Source organism: Panicum virgatum, chromosome 9N, assembly GCF_016808335.1.
Source record: "Panicum virgatum strain AP13 chromosome 9N, P.virgatum_v5, whole genome shotgun sequence".
NCBI classification, from domain to species: Eukaryota; Viridiplantae; Streptophyta; class Magnoliopsida; order Poales; family Poaceae; genus Panicum; species Panicum virgatum.
Window position 1 is genome coordinate 69,239,990 of NC_053153.1, and position 14,378 is coordinate 69,254,367.

General features: G+C 43.1%; 1 protein-coding gene across 5 annotated transcripts; it reads right to left on the reverse strand.

Moving 5' to 3' along the window:
* Nucleotides 1–666: 666 nt before the first annotated feature.
* On the reverse strand, nucleotides 667–8,658 carry LOC120688496. 5 transcript variants are annotated; one of them, XM_039970840.1, is made up of 21 exons: nucleotides 8,347–8,658; nucleotides 8,143–8,223; nucleotides 7,668–8,041; nucleotides 7,131–7,416; nucleotides 6,942–7,013; nucleotides 6,642–6,840; nucleotides 6,480–6,543; nucleotides 5,679–6,107; nucleotides 5,479–5,563; nucleotides 5,329–5,388; nucleotides 5,180–5,232; nucleotides 4,901–5,010; nucleotides 2,946–3,045; nucleotides 2,793–2,850; nucleotides 2,659–2,712; nucleotides 2,350–2,568; nucleotides 2,208–2,263; nucleotides 2,018–2,077; nucleotides 1,729–1,822; nucleotides 1,168–1,308; nucleotides 667–962 (listed from the first exon to the last, which is right to left on the reverse strand). In XM_039970840.1, exons 1-21 carry the CDS (start codon nucleotides 8,461–8,463, stop codon nucleotides 888–890), a joined length of 2,787 nt encoding a protein of 928 aa, XP_039826774.1. In that variant the 5' UTR covers nucleotides 8,464–8,658; the 3' UTR covers nucleotides 667–887. The 5 variants fall into 5 exon arrangements, 3 of the variants coding, with proteins under 3 accessions (XP_039826774.1, XP_039826773.1, XP_039826775.1); XM_039970839.1 differs by having other exon boundaries at nucleotides 7,131–7,419; nucleotides 8,347–8,618; XR_005681120.1 differs by lacking the exons at nucleotides 667–962; nucleotides 1,168–1,308 and having other exon boundaries at nucleotides 1,744–1,822; nucleotides 2,204–2,263; nucleotides 7,131–7,419; nucleotides 8,347–8,630.
* Between the last annotated feature and the right edge of the window lie 5,720 nt (nucleotides 8,659–14,378).

Here is a 14,378-nt window from a genome sequence, read left to right on the forward strand (position 1 = left end):
CTTGGCATCATTGGAGGTCGTCTTACTGGAAGTCTGGAACTGGAATTAAGGGCCTGTTTGATTTGTGGCCACAGTCTGCCACGCCTAACATTCGGCAACGGCACAGCGCCATGGCGACCAAAATGGTCGCCACACGCCACAGCCTTGCCACGGGATAACGTCAAGCACAGGCAGAAAAACGACAGCTATGGCGGTTGGCGGCCGTAGCTTAAGCTGAAACCAAGCAGTGGCTGCAGCCGCCCGGCGTGCAACCAAACAGCCCCTAAATCAATGGAACTTTCAGTTCAGGCTACAATAACTTGCTTGTAGTGCCATATAACATCAAGATGATCCATACAACGTCGTGTCATTCACTCATTCTAAAGAGACGGACATACACATTGATGCAAAATACCAATATTCAGGCAGTAGAATGTTGAAACATCACTATGAACTCTGACCCATTGTAAACACCGAGGCATATAAACATGAATCATTGTGTGGGGGGAGGTTCGTATGACATGATACAAGCTGCGAAGCGTGGGCATGGCTGGATAGCAGAAAGAAATTCAGGTGTGGAACCGCCTTTGCATGTGGGAAGCAAAGCGTGAGCTCACGATGAAGGTGAGAGCACCTGCTGTAATCATACCAAGCTGGAAACTTGTACGGCAAATTGAGACCGGCACACACGCAACCAACAAATCAGCAACTGAGTACACATCTAGGCCCAATATAACTTGGGGAAAAGTACAATTTTTTTTACATCTCTATACTCCCTAGAAAGGTTGTGCACTGAAATCATATCCTAGACTAAGCTACAGAAAATTGTGCCACAGGTAAATCATCTACAAATGTCTCTCCCCAGATATCTTTTAATGTAGTGTACAAACAAGCACAGATTGATTTGCTCAAGCAAGTGATTTTTGAACCAAGGTTAGGTTCTCAAACATCACCAAGGGGGGCGACTCCAGCATTGAGTTCTTCTGGTAGCAGCACAACAATAATAGAAGGGATACTACTGTTAGTATTAGCGAAATGAAGAAAAACATTGTAAGGTTCAGTTAGTTTTGTTCAAAAAATAACAGAACAATTCCATCATTCTGTGAACCAGTTTGGTTCAAAAAAATAACAGAACAATTTCATCATTCTGTGAACCAGTGAAATATGCAATAAAATGAATGTGGTTACCTCTTCATCTGACAAAATGGTGAACCCGAGCTTCTCAGACCATATTGGCGCCATTTCAGGGTCAACAGGCGCTGTAAGAAGGTTTACGTTCCAGGCTCTCAAATGTGCCTCGATAGACTTTAGGAGAAGTACAAAGTAGCCCTGCAAAAAGAAATACCAAACAATAAGAGTCACAATTTGCTAAAATATCCATTCAGAATTATTGAAATATAAAGGTGTTTATAAAAAATGTATTCCTATATCGGAGGTGAAGGGACCCAGGAAAAGTAATCAGATATACGAGGACTTGTGAGTGAACAGAGTGAAAACACTCAGTCTATATGAGTTATGCTTGATGGGCAAACATATTGCAGTTTTTTTTTTCTCCTGAAAATAACTTATTGTTTGAAGTTCCAGCATACACCTATCAGATAATTATTAGTGGATTCTCTTGTCAGCGACTCATTAACATTCTGTAGTTATGCACCCCCTTTTTTGAGGAGTGGAGCATGCAAAATCACATTTACATGAGATAATTGACAACATTCACTATGTAGTGTATGTTCTCAAATTCATTTTTACCTTCTTCCGGCACTCACTACGAGTAGCAATAAGGACCAACTCTGCAACTTGTTCCATGCGCACTTTCAGAACTGCAGCAGACACAACATGCGTACTGCAATAAAATCAAAATTGGGGAAAGTAAGAATATCAGGAAAAGATAATCATACAAACACAGTTCGAGGGCTAACAATCTGAGGATTATATAGGAGCTCTTTTTGCTAAGTTTGATGCAGCACTGCAAAAACATAATGGAGGCATCACTGCGAGCAGACCAGAAGAAACACAAAATATTGTAATGATGAAATACCTTGCAGTTAACACTGCACAATACATTCCTCGAAAATCCTTCTCTCCTTCTACATTCTTGCTGCAACAATGAAGTTTAGATTGTTTACAGACTTCAATATATGAACAAAAAGGCTGAAGAGTGAATGCAGATCAATGGAACTACTCATACACCACATGACAAGTCAAGAAGTGGCAAAATAAAAACCTACGCATAAACCATATCCGAGAAGACACCACTGTGCTCAGCAGTTTCCGCAAATGCATCCTATAAAGTACAGAGATCAAGGTGAGACTATAGCAGTAAAAAAGGATACTGAAAGGAGATGCAAATTTATAAGTCAAATAACTTACTTTGAGGATATCAATGACCTGAGGCATGTAGAGCCGCAAATCACTACGTGCATCCATTCCACTTAAAAACCGCCAACAAATATTGGATCTTATCTGTCTGAGAAAGGCAATATCTTCACACTTTTCCAGTCCTTCATCTAGACGGGCACGAAGCAATCGACATATTTCGCAGCACAGGAAGCAAAATTGCATATATTCTTTCAAAATTTCTAGGGGCGCCTGAAATGTTCAATTTAACCATTCAGCAACACTTTTTTTTTTACAATGGCAGACTTTGCTTTTGCAAATGTAAGTAAAAAGGTCACAAACCTTCTTTTTTAAAAGTCCAGTGTTGTAGCATTTAATATGGCATGGTCTCTCACACTGTAAAGTAATAAGGCATAGTTTGCAAGCCAGTAATCTAAGTATCAAAGACAAGGATGTAAGCATTGAGCATCACAGACCTGGTTACAAAAGACTATTGTATCTGGATCGATATTTCCAAGCGTCGTGTGGCCATCCCTGATATTATGTAAAGATGCAAATTTTCGTATATGAACTCATCGAATCCCTGTTAATCTGCCAATGGAAAAAAATGCTTAGTATTACAATCTTACCCACAGAAAGAGCACCTCTCTGTTTCGACCACTCTTTCTTGTAAAGTCCGTTTCAGGGGAATGATAGGTCCACTGGTGGTAGTAGGTTCTCTGCCACAACCTATAATAAAGGAACGAATTAGCGCAACACAGAGAGGCGGTAAATTATATACTGAAACATAAAGCTCTACGACTACTTCCTCCTTACCTAAAGGTAATACAGTTAAATCTACATGGCACAGCCTTGACATAAAAATCAATATCGCCAAGGAAGCAAAACAAGGCCTGCTTGAGGCCAGTAAAGTCTCATGTGAGTTGTGACTGGATAATGCAAGGTCCAAGCATAACTACTGTGCTCAGTGCTCACTTATAAAAATATTGGGAGCACAATGTATGAACATAAACCAAGAAAATCACACACTTTAAACACACAAGAAGATAGAAATGAGGAAACCATTTCTATCTACTAGATCAACAAGTGGGAGAAATTAACATATGGTAAGGAACAAATTGGAGCTCTGATACAATCTAACAAAAGGAACTGGAAAGGCAGAACAGACAGTGATGATAGCAAAGGAAAAGGAAACTTCAACCCAGCAAAAAAGAATCTAAACATTAAATCCCAATGCAGATAAACCCCCTCTACAACCACAGTATACACCAATACTTTATCCACCTCAAAATAGTAGCACATGAATAGGACTAGAACTCATCAAGCTCTTGGTATAGCAAGTCCTTGTAAGGCAAAACAAGTAAAGGCTGGGAGTAGTAAAGCCACCAAGAATAGGAGATCCCGGGCTTGAAAGCCACATTGCCATCCCAACAGTTTCACTGTTCCACAACTCCTCCAACACTATGGTTACAGACTGAGATCCTCTGCAGTAGCTGCAGAGGTGATTTCAGTGACTGACGCATGGGTCCAGTAAGAAATCATGCCTATTCAGAAGTCACTACCCATAATCCTTTTCTCGCTAAAGTATTTTCTTTAGACAAAAGAGGCCTTGGGGGTAAGGATAAATGCAAGCTTTCCAATCCACAGGAGGGATCCAGCAGAAAGAAACTATTCTCCTCATGAAGTGTGATGGCTGTGCACCATGCCCTGCCCTTCGCAGAACTTTGGCTCATGAGTCACGAGTAACAATGTCTCTCCTTGAGAAACCTCCATGAGGGGATTGCCATATTACCTCTTTCATCCATATTTTAATTGTTTACATCATTTGAAATGGAAAATGCCCGGTGCAAATAGTTCATCACCGGCAGTGCTTGCTTGAAGCTTTCCATCTAGCTCAGGTATCAACCTCATAGTCTAAAATGGCCCAGTTCCTAGTTCCTCAACATACCCCAAGGATCCAATGCCACAAAACCATCAACTGGGACATTTTACATAAATATCTATCTCTTACAACAGTCAAACAGAAAATAATGAACCCAGCTTAATAAAGTAATGAGACATGTGAAAGCAATTTGATACGACAGCAATTTGATATGACGACTGGTGGTCAGGAATATTTCCCTAACTATGGCTGGTGCATGCTTGCTTAACAGGATGGGGAAAATTTAACCTGAAACGGTCTTGCCACAACATGAATATTTGAATGTCCTTTTTTAAAACTTTGTCCTTAGAGGGGTTGTAACTTCGAAATAATTTCATTCCTTAAAAAAAAGGAATGAGGCTGTTAACTACCAGATTCTGTGGCCTAAAGAAAAACTGCGCAGAGAAAATATCATCATAGTATTCCAACATGGTTAGCTAGCATATATTGCAGCAGGATACCCTACTTTTAACAGGACAACACATAGACATCTATATGCCTGAGTATTCACAAAGGCCGCGGTGGAGTAGCTGTTAATTTGAAAGAGTCATGAGACATAACCACACAACATGCAGCAAACTAAACTAGATAATAATTGTAACCAGAAAAATAAATGAGCTATTGTAATGAACCTCAGCATATAGACAACACCCATCAAGTTACCTGAAGAAATAAGGTTAGGGTAGTCACTAAAGCTAGAATTCAAACGATCTTGCAATTGCAGCGCTAGCTTATGAAGTGTTACCCCTTCTGATGTATAAATGTTGCGATACCTGAAACATAAAATACTCACCACTTAAACGAACTGAAACACCCAAGGACTTTTTCTTCACGTTCAAGTAATTACAAATACTTTAACGAATGATGTTTTGTATTCTTAGCTCTTATATGAGTAAAAGGTTGAAGTCAGACACAATTTCTTTCCAGAATGGTGGTGCTTACGGTTGCCGTCTTCTCCCCATGCCAGCATGTTCTTCAAAGTGCGAAGGAGTAAACTGGAGTCAAAAGATAACAACAAAAACATCCGTTGATCCTTGAGTAGAATAATTACATCATAAAAAACAAAATTCCCCTATCGCTTAATTTTGTACCTCTTGATTGCAACAATTACAGACTATTCCTGTCCCCCGCTTATACCCTTGCTTTAGAGCCTAAAACACAGTGAAACGTAAGTCCTCTTAAGAGCGCTAAAACTATAGGTGATTGTTGAAAAGGGGCAGTTCATGACATATCCAGAGCACCTCTCCGTTCTTCAACTTGTAAATCAATAAAGTATTATCTGAAAGGCCACCCTCCTTGAAAATCAGTGGATGCAAGGTGGTATCCCTGAGAGGAAACAAACCACATTTATGGGTTACGCATTGTTTCAATATAATGTCATGTAAAAGAACCAACCTTTCTCCAGTGTTTGCAAGGAAATGATGAAGATTTGATCTTTTACCTCGTTTTTGATTCTTTTGACTTTGAGTCGATGTTGGAGTTTGGAAATGGCTCTTGAGGGATTGTTACTGGACTTGGTAAAGAAAGCCCTAAGTCTGTGGGATCATGATTTGAGCAATCGGGTATTATTGCAGTAGGTTCTGGAGAATCGGGTTTTACATCATCGATGCTGAAAGGACCTGCTGCTGTGTTCTCACTATGAGTATCTTCAGTGCCGTTCTTCTTTGAGGTGCCAGTAGAGAGGCCAGAAACTCCTTTTTCATGGCTTCTACTCAAGGCTGGAGTTGAAGTCTCAGAGCCTCCTCGTTTACACTGTCTCTCAGACCGCCTTTTGGATGCACTCCAATTAAGGTTTAAGATGCTACTGCTGGCAGATTCTTTCAAGTGTGTCAAATTATAAATCATCTCCCCCACAGCCGACTCCTGTGAACTACATGTGAGGTTTCAAAGCAAGGTGAAGTTAGTATGAGCTATGAGGTGTATTGTGATAATTTAAATGTAACTGACTGCAAATTGGCAGTGCACTTCATAAAAATGGTTAAAATGTTAGTTAAAAAATGGTTAAAATAAAATAAATTAGCAAGGACCAGTTCTCAATGGAACAGTATGGCTTTAAAGCCCAAGTCATCCCTTGCAAGGTCAATCGGGTTAACTGAGTGTGCGCATGAGTTCAAGCCCCGAAACAATAGATAAAACTATTGATGCATAGAAAACAAATAGGTCTTGAAAATATCAAGGCACAACATACAAATTTATAAACATGAATGCAGTCCTACTGAAATTTGGATGCCTTGTAACTTACCCCTGAGTTGAACAACCATCTGAAGCTACATCATCTGAATAATCTTTCCTCTTTTGAAATGAAGCTAAATGGCGAACAAGACAGAAGACAGGACAAGGGAAAAATTAGCATATTCTGAGCAAATCACAAAAGCAACATAACCTTAGGTACTCACTAAAATACCTTTCCACTTGTTATACTCATTCATATTAGGAGGGAAGCCAATAGTTTCTTCAATGAATTCACCAAGCATGCTAAGCCTATAATGTTTTAGAGCTTTCACCACCCTGAATAGAGAAATCCTGGTTTCCAAGAAGATGTGATCATTCTGGTTGTTGGATGACTGACCAGAATGCTGTTCAAACTCGCATGCATTCATAACCTACAGTTTATCACACATCATGAGGTCAGGTACAAGACAATTTATGAATAAGCATGGAATGTTTAAAACTGAAGCAACGCAGACAGTAAAAGAAAGCTTACATTTCTACTGTAATTGCACTCTGAGCAGCCACAAGAATACCCCTGCCCCCTTATACGTCCAATCTTCTCCACCTAAATATCACAAAATGGAAGTATATATGTTGTCCTCGAGATAAATAAAAACCCTAGGTTTTCAATTAGCATTCATGCCAAACCTATAATGCTACAGTCAGCAGGAAAAACACACACCTCATCCTTCTTGTAGGTCACCTTGAAACCTTCAAGAAGCCCAGTGGATAACAATCCTCTAACATCTTTAAGGTAACTCTCTAGCTGATACTTTGTTTCCGACATTCGCACTTCAACAGGAGTTATTGTTGACAAACTACCATACCTAGGTCGTCGCTCACCAGCTCCTTTCCTTCTCTCTTTAACATCAGGCATGGCACAGTCACCACCTGCTGCATCTTCGATCTGTTCTGTAGCAGGCTCTTCAATTCCGTCCATAGGGTACGACTGAATCGTGGAATTTTCTCTGCTAAAAGGAGGGTCAAGAGTGGCATAAACTGCAACGAGTTCTAAATTCTAATTGAGATGATTGGTTATATATTTGTCCAATTCTATCGGTTTATTACAGAACACATCACCCTGAGTCCCAGTGAGGAGTTACGACTCGCTATGAAATTAGTGGAAATTACACAACCGCATAGACAGTTCCAAGCACAAATCAAGCACAACAACCGCATAGACATTTCCAAGCACAAATCAACCAGGGGAATCGCTCACCTCAAACCAAGGAGACACAAGCTGGCCTTCTCCTCCTCGGTCAACATATCCACGTCGCCACGCGCGAGCGCCGGCGACGAAGGGGGCTCCGCCGTCGCGCCGTCAACCTGAACCCCGTTCGGTTCCCAGCTAGCGGGCGCTCCTGGCTGGTGCCCCTGACGCGGCCCCTGCGGCGCAGGCGACGCTTCGGCGGCGGCCATGGTCATGGGCACCCCTGCGGCCGCCTCGAACTTCTCCGCGAACGCCTCGGCGGGCACGTCCCTGAGCTCCTGGAAGAGGGCGTAGAGTGACTTGCCGTTGCCGAGGAAGATGTGGCCGTTCTGGTTCTTCGACTCCGCCCCCGCGTGCTTCTCGAATTGCAGCGCCGACAGCACCTGCGCGGCGCGGAGAAAAAACCCTCAATTGTCTCCGCGTGAAGCCGCAAAACCGGTGGAGTGTTCTGGAAACAGATGGGCATCTGATCGAGCTGGCTGACCTTGCCGCGGTAGCCGCAGCAGGAGGAGGCGGGGCAGGCGCAGGCGTAGCCGCCGTCGGTGACGAATCCCTCAAGCCAGGCCTGCGCGCGGAGGCGGAGCGATTAAAAACCAGCGCAAGGAGAGCAGAGGCGGCGGCGGGGGAGCGGGCCGCGGGCGGGGGTGCCTCGCCCGAACCGAACTGAACCGGGTCGAGGGGTACTCACATCTTTCTTCGGGAAGCTGTAGGTTATTGGAACGTGCAACAGGAAGGGCAACAGATCCCGAACGCTGTTGATATACTCGCCGGCCGCCGTCGAGGCGCACTCCTCCGGCTGCTGCATCGATCAAGGACGGTGGCCGTTTGCTTCTTCGACGAAGAAGGGATTTGCCGTTGCGGAAGAAGATATTGCCGCTCTGGTCCTTCGACGTCGCCCCGCGTATTTATCGAACTGCACTACTGCCGCGCCGATAGCGCCGGCGCGGCTCGGAGAAAAACCACGACTTCTTGGCCGTGGCCGCAAGAGACGGCGATGGGGGCAGGCGCCGCGTAGCTGCCGGCGGTAACGAAGCCCCTGAACCGAATCGGGTCGAGGCAGTTCAGAGGGTTTTAGACCAACTTAACGGCGTATAAATGTATAATATTACTCGGAATATCTCTTATTTTAACCTATTTTTCGATTTTATTTTAAAAATTAACTCATCGGGACAAATATTTGCAAATCTAACATTTTTAGTCGCGCCGGTCCATGTGGTGTGAAAAAACACTCAGTCGCGCCACATGTATTGGCGTGTGTGATGCGACAAGGTGCGCCACGTTGGCATGCTTCGAAGCGCTCGAAAAGAGTCTGCCAGCACATATTCCACGTATCAAGCTTGTCATGCTACTCTCACCGGCGTGACAGTATAGCCTTGTCACGCCACCCCCACCAGCGTGACAAGATCTGACCTTAGAAAATTATATTTTTTTCCATATGAATTGAATGGAAATGATTTTTGTATGAAAATTGTAACTCTCAACGAGATCTACAACTTTGTAGTTTTCAGTTTTTCATTTGAAATCATTAAGATATTTAAATAAATAATTTAAACTTTTGACAGCATATTAAGCACTTTACCTCTATCAGATCGCCTCTAACTTGACATGTTTATCATGGTTCTACAAATTAAGTTCTATCACCGCGTTCGGCAGGCTGGAGCTGGAGTGGTGTGAGAGAAAAACACTGTTACCTGGTTGGAGACTGGAGGCTGGAGTTGGAGTGGTGTGAGAGAGAATTACTGTAGGGCTAGAGCCCTACCCACCAGCCGAACACGATGTATATGATGTTTCATATATGAAATAATATGTACTAAATAATAATAATTTGATAAGAAATACAACGACGAACTATATCGTCGTTATGAAATGTAATGTAACACTCTAAATATTAATTATAAACCAGGACGATTGTGAGGGATGAGAGAGAATTTCCGAGGCGATCGATCAGTAGCAGTGAGAGGGCACTCATTCACCGTGTTCGGCAGGCTGGAGCTGGAGTAGTGTGAGAGAAAAACACTGTTACCTGGCTGGTGGCTGGAGGCCGGAGCTGGAGTAATGTGAGAGAGAATTACTGTAGGGCTGGAGGCTCAATCCACCAGCCGAACAGGGTGATTGCCTCTGCCTCGATGAGGAGTGATCTGTCTCGGTGCGCTCGGTGCCCTTCAAATCCGAGGTAAGCTTTACCTAGCAATTGGCAACCGCCTCCTCACTGCTACTGATCGATCGTCTTGGAAATTCTCTCTCATCACTCACAATCGTCTGGCTTATAATTAATATTTAGGGTGTTACATTATATTCCATACACAACGATGATATAGTTCGATTTTTCGTTGTATTTCTTATCAAATTATTATTATTTAGCCCTTATTATTTCATATATGAAATATAATATAGAATTTAATTTGTAGAACCATAATAAACATGTCAAATTAGAGACTATCCGATAGGAATAAAGTGCTTAATATGTTGTCAAAAGTTTAAATCATTTATTTAAATATCTTAATGACTTCAAATGAAAAAACTCAAAACTACGAAGTTGTAGATCTCGTTGAGAGCTATAATTTTCATATAAACATTATATCCATCCGAGTTTATATGAAAAATATGATTTTTCTAAGGTCAGACCTATTCATGCCGGCGGGGTGGCGTGCCAAGGCTATACTGTCACGCTGGCGGGAGTGGCGTGATAAGCTTGACACGTGGAATATACGCTGACAGATCTCTTTCAAGCGCTTCAAAGCATGCCAACGTGGCACACCTTGTCAAGCCAATGCATGTGGTGTGACAGCGTGTTTTTGTCACGCCACGCGGACCGGCGCGACTAAAAGGGTTAGATCTGCTTGTCCGGTTGAGTTATTTTTAAAATAAAATTGAAAAATAGATTAAAAATAAAAATATTCATATTACTCCTCTCATTATTATTATTATTATTATTATTATTATTATTATTATTATTATTATGTTGTTGTTGTTTAGTTCCAGAAACTAAACTTTACACTATATCACATCAAAGAAAATCTTAATATTTAGAAGTATTAAATGAAGTCTAATTACAAATCTAATTCCAGAACCCTGGGGTAAACAGCGAGACGAAACTAATGAGGTATGATTACTGTATCATCACTATAGTAAATTATGGATTAATTTAGCTCATTATATTCATCTCATGAATTAGCATTTATCTGTCAAAAAAAATTTATAAACATATTTTATTTAATAGTTCTAAATAGTAAGACTTCATTTGATGTATTTGATGTGACAGAGAATAAAAAAATCCCTGCAAACAAACACACCCTATATACTAGTATATATGTATATGCTGCCTGTACTTTAATTTCAAAATCCACATTGAGCATCAACTCTATTTTTATTTTTTATTATTGATGGTTACAAGTTTCTACGTGGACCAACGCCCCCACTCCCCTCTTTTCTGTGTCTGTTTTGTGATGTATATCTATTATTTCCATTACTTATCAGCCGAAGCAGGGGTTGGTCTCGATTAAAAAAAAGTAAAAATGATTTCAATTTTGTGCCACTTAACTAATTATTAGTAAGCCAACCTGAACTTGGCAGTCCACCTACGTTTTATACGTTTTATAAAGGTGTGTTTGGTTGGGCTGCATCTTTTTTGGAAAAGTTGTCGTAGCATGTGACTTTTGAAAAAAGTTGTTGTAGAATATTGTCTAGAAGCCGATTTGATTGAGCAGCTGTGACTTTGGTAAAGCTCCTTTCACTTACGAGTGGACCCTATATGTCATGGAGACAAATTACTTCTTGCTCTCTCACCTCATCATCTTCTTCCTCTCTGTCACCAATCTTCTTCCTCTCTCTCACCGAGGTTGGCAGGGGCAGACCGCCGAGGCTGGCCGCGCCCACCATGCCTCGCTCGCTAGGGGGAGCTTATCGGCGATGTAGCGGAGCAAGAGGGCGCGCTGCGACAAAGAGCGGGCGGGAGAATGGAAATAGAACGAGAACAACGAACCATTATCTACATAATCAGTGAAGGTGGGTAATTTTTGTGCCAAAAAACTAGTAAAAGTAGAAGAAGGTGCTTCTGGATGCAATTGTAGCTTTTGGTTAGCTTTTAAGTTTTGCAAAAGTAAAAACGGGTTGGAAAGCCCAACTAAAAGCACCCCGAGTATGAGGGAAGAGTGTACTATCGAGCAATTCGTAGAAGCTTCCAATTTAATCTTTCCTATATGCCTCCCTCCACTATTCTATATTATCAAACAAAAAAATTTAAAACATTTCTCGCGAGATCAGATCCTTCGCACCTTTTATGTTGGACTCGCGTGTCGAAATTGAGAAAAAGGGAGTGCGGGTCCATAGAAAATATGAGCATAGAATTATAACATATATGTCTGTACGTTGCAACTGACGAAAAGTCTCCATAGCTGGTACTCCTTCCACTCCTCTTCTTTCCATCATGAAAGCCAACAGCGGTAGGGGGCATCTCCTTCCACCTTCCTCATGCCAACGCCCTTCACGCTGATGCTTTTCCTCAAGTAAATCAAACGCATTAGCACCCACTGCACGAGCTCTCCAATCAATCCGAGAAAGCTCAGCTCCAATTTCCCATCATGCCAAATCCTAGCCGCCAAATCCTAGCCCGTGTTCGCACCCAAAAGTGGCACGGTGTCATGGTTTGGGCCTTCTCTACTGGGCTTCCTTCGTGGGCCGTGGTGATTAGTTAGCTAGTGTTTCACGTCTGCCTTGTAACCGCCGGTGGCGAGGCTCATAACTTGCGGTGGGTGAACTCTGTGACCGATTACGACATTGAACAAACAACTTTGAAGAACAAGAGCAGTCATCGTCCTCGCGGAATCCAGCCGCGTTCCTTCCCATTCCTCCTGTTCTGCTATCCTTTTCCCAGTCTACTTCTCCACTTATCATCTGAGATCATAACAATTGGTACTCAGAGCCATCTACCCAAAATTTTTCCCCATTTCTCCTGCGCTTCATCGTTCTGGCGCCGCGCAAACCATCTCAATTCGAGGCGCAGATGACGGATTTGGTGGAGGCGTTGTCGCCGAAGTTCGAAGCCTTTGATGCGGTGATGCAGAAGATTCTAGACAAGGTCACCGGGCTCAAGGCCTGGAGGTCTTCCGCTGACATCTCCATGACCACTCTGCTCTCCAAGGCGGACGACACCGCCGCACGACTCCAGCGACTCGAGGTTGTTCCCCCTCCTCCACCGCTACCGGTGCGCCAAGCACCACCACCGCCACCGCCTTCGGCATGGGTTAATCCGTTCGACCTCAACATGGCTCCGGATCTAGCGGCGCGCCCATTTGCGTTGGCTGAGGAGTGGCCCGGCGGGCACCGTCAGACACAGCATCACCGGGTTGATGGTGATGGGATCCTCGGATCTCCTCCGCCACGCCCGGTCACGGGTATGCCTCCTTCCCACCCCCTCGCACGTTTGATTTCCTACCTGAGCATGAGTCGCGCGCGGTTCGTACTGGTCCCAAACCCAAGCTCGAGTTTCCCAAGTTCAATGGCCAAAACCCTAGGCTCTGGAAGGATCGTTGCGAGTTGTATTTTGAGGTTTATGGGGTGAGTGATGCTTTGAAACCGCGCTTTGCCGCCCTCAATTTCAAGGACACTGCGGCTTTGTGGCTCCAGACAGTTGAGTTGCGAGGTTGGATCAACACCTGGGAGGCTTTGCATAAAGCAGTTTGTGAGCGTTTTGACCGGGATCAATATCAGCATCATTTGTGTCAATTAGATACCCTGCGACAGACCGGCTCTGTAGCTGACTATCATGCAAAGTTTGAGCAGCTTGTGCATTCTATCTTGCTTTATAATGATTCCTATGATGATGTCTATTTGGTTACTCGCTTTCTGGGTGGCTTAAAAGAGGATATTCGCGCTTCAATTGCTTTGCATCGCCCAAAAGATGTCGATACTGCTAGCGCCTTGGCTTTGTTGCAGGAGGAGGAGCTGGAGTTTCGCCAACATCAGTTGGGTGGGAGTTCTGATAACAGAGAACAATCTCGTCCAGGCAGCAAGGTTTTCACTGCTCTGGACCGTAACAAGACATATCACAAGAAAGATGATTCAAAGAAAAGTGATCAGTCTGGTACTGATTCCAAGATGGCAGCTCTGTTAGCTCACCGCAAAGCTAATGGTCTTTGTTTCACTTGTGGTGAGAAATGGACAGGCAAAGCTCATAAGTGTCCCGAGCAGATTCCTCTCCATGTGGTTCAGGAGTTAGTTGGGTCCATTCAGTCTGAAACAACATCTGTTTCTGAAGACTCAGATTCTGACACTGAATATCCTGAAGACTGTGTCCTATCCTTACCACTTATACCTTCCCAATCAGAGCAAGTTCCTCCCAAACAAAGAAAGACCATGAGGTTCAGAGGTTTGGTTGACAAACAAGAAATTCTTATTCTGCTGGACTTAGGTAGTGCTTGCACCTTTATCAGTCAGGACTTGGCATCACATTTTCATCAGCAGTTGCAGCCCTGTGAGCCCTTACATTTTGCCACTGCTGATGGTACACCAATGCTATCTGATACCTTCATTCCACAGTTTACTTGGCATATTCAGGGTCAATCCTTTGTCTATAATGTGAGAGTGCTTCCTCTCAAATGTTTTGATATGATAATTGGAGCTGATTGGTTGGAAGACCACAGTCCCACATGGATTCATTGGAAAAAGAAGAGGATGAGCTTCCCTGTACAAGGCAAGAGAATTTTTCTCATTGGCATCACA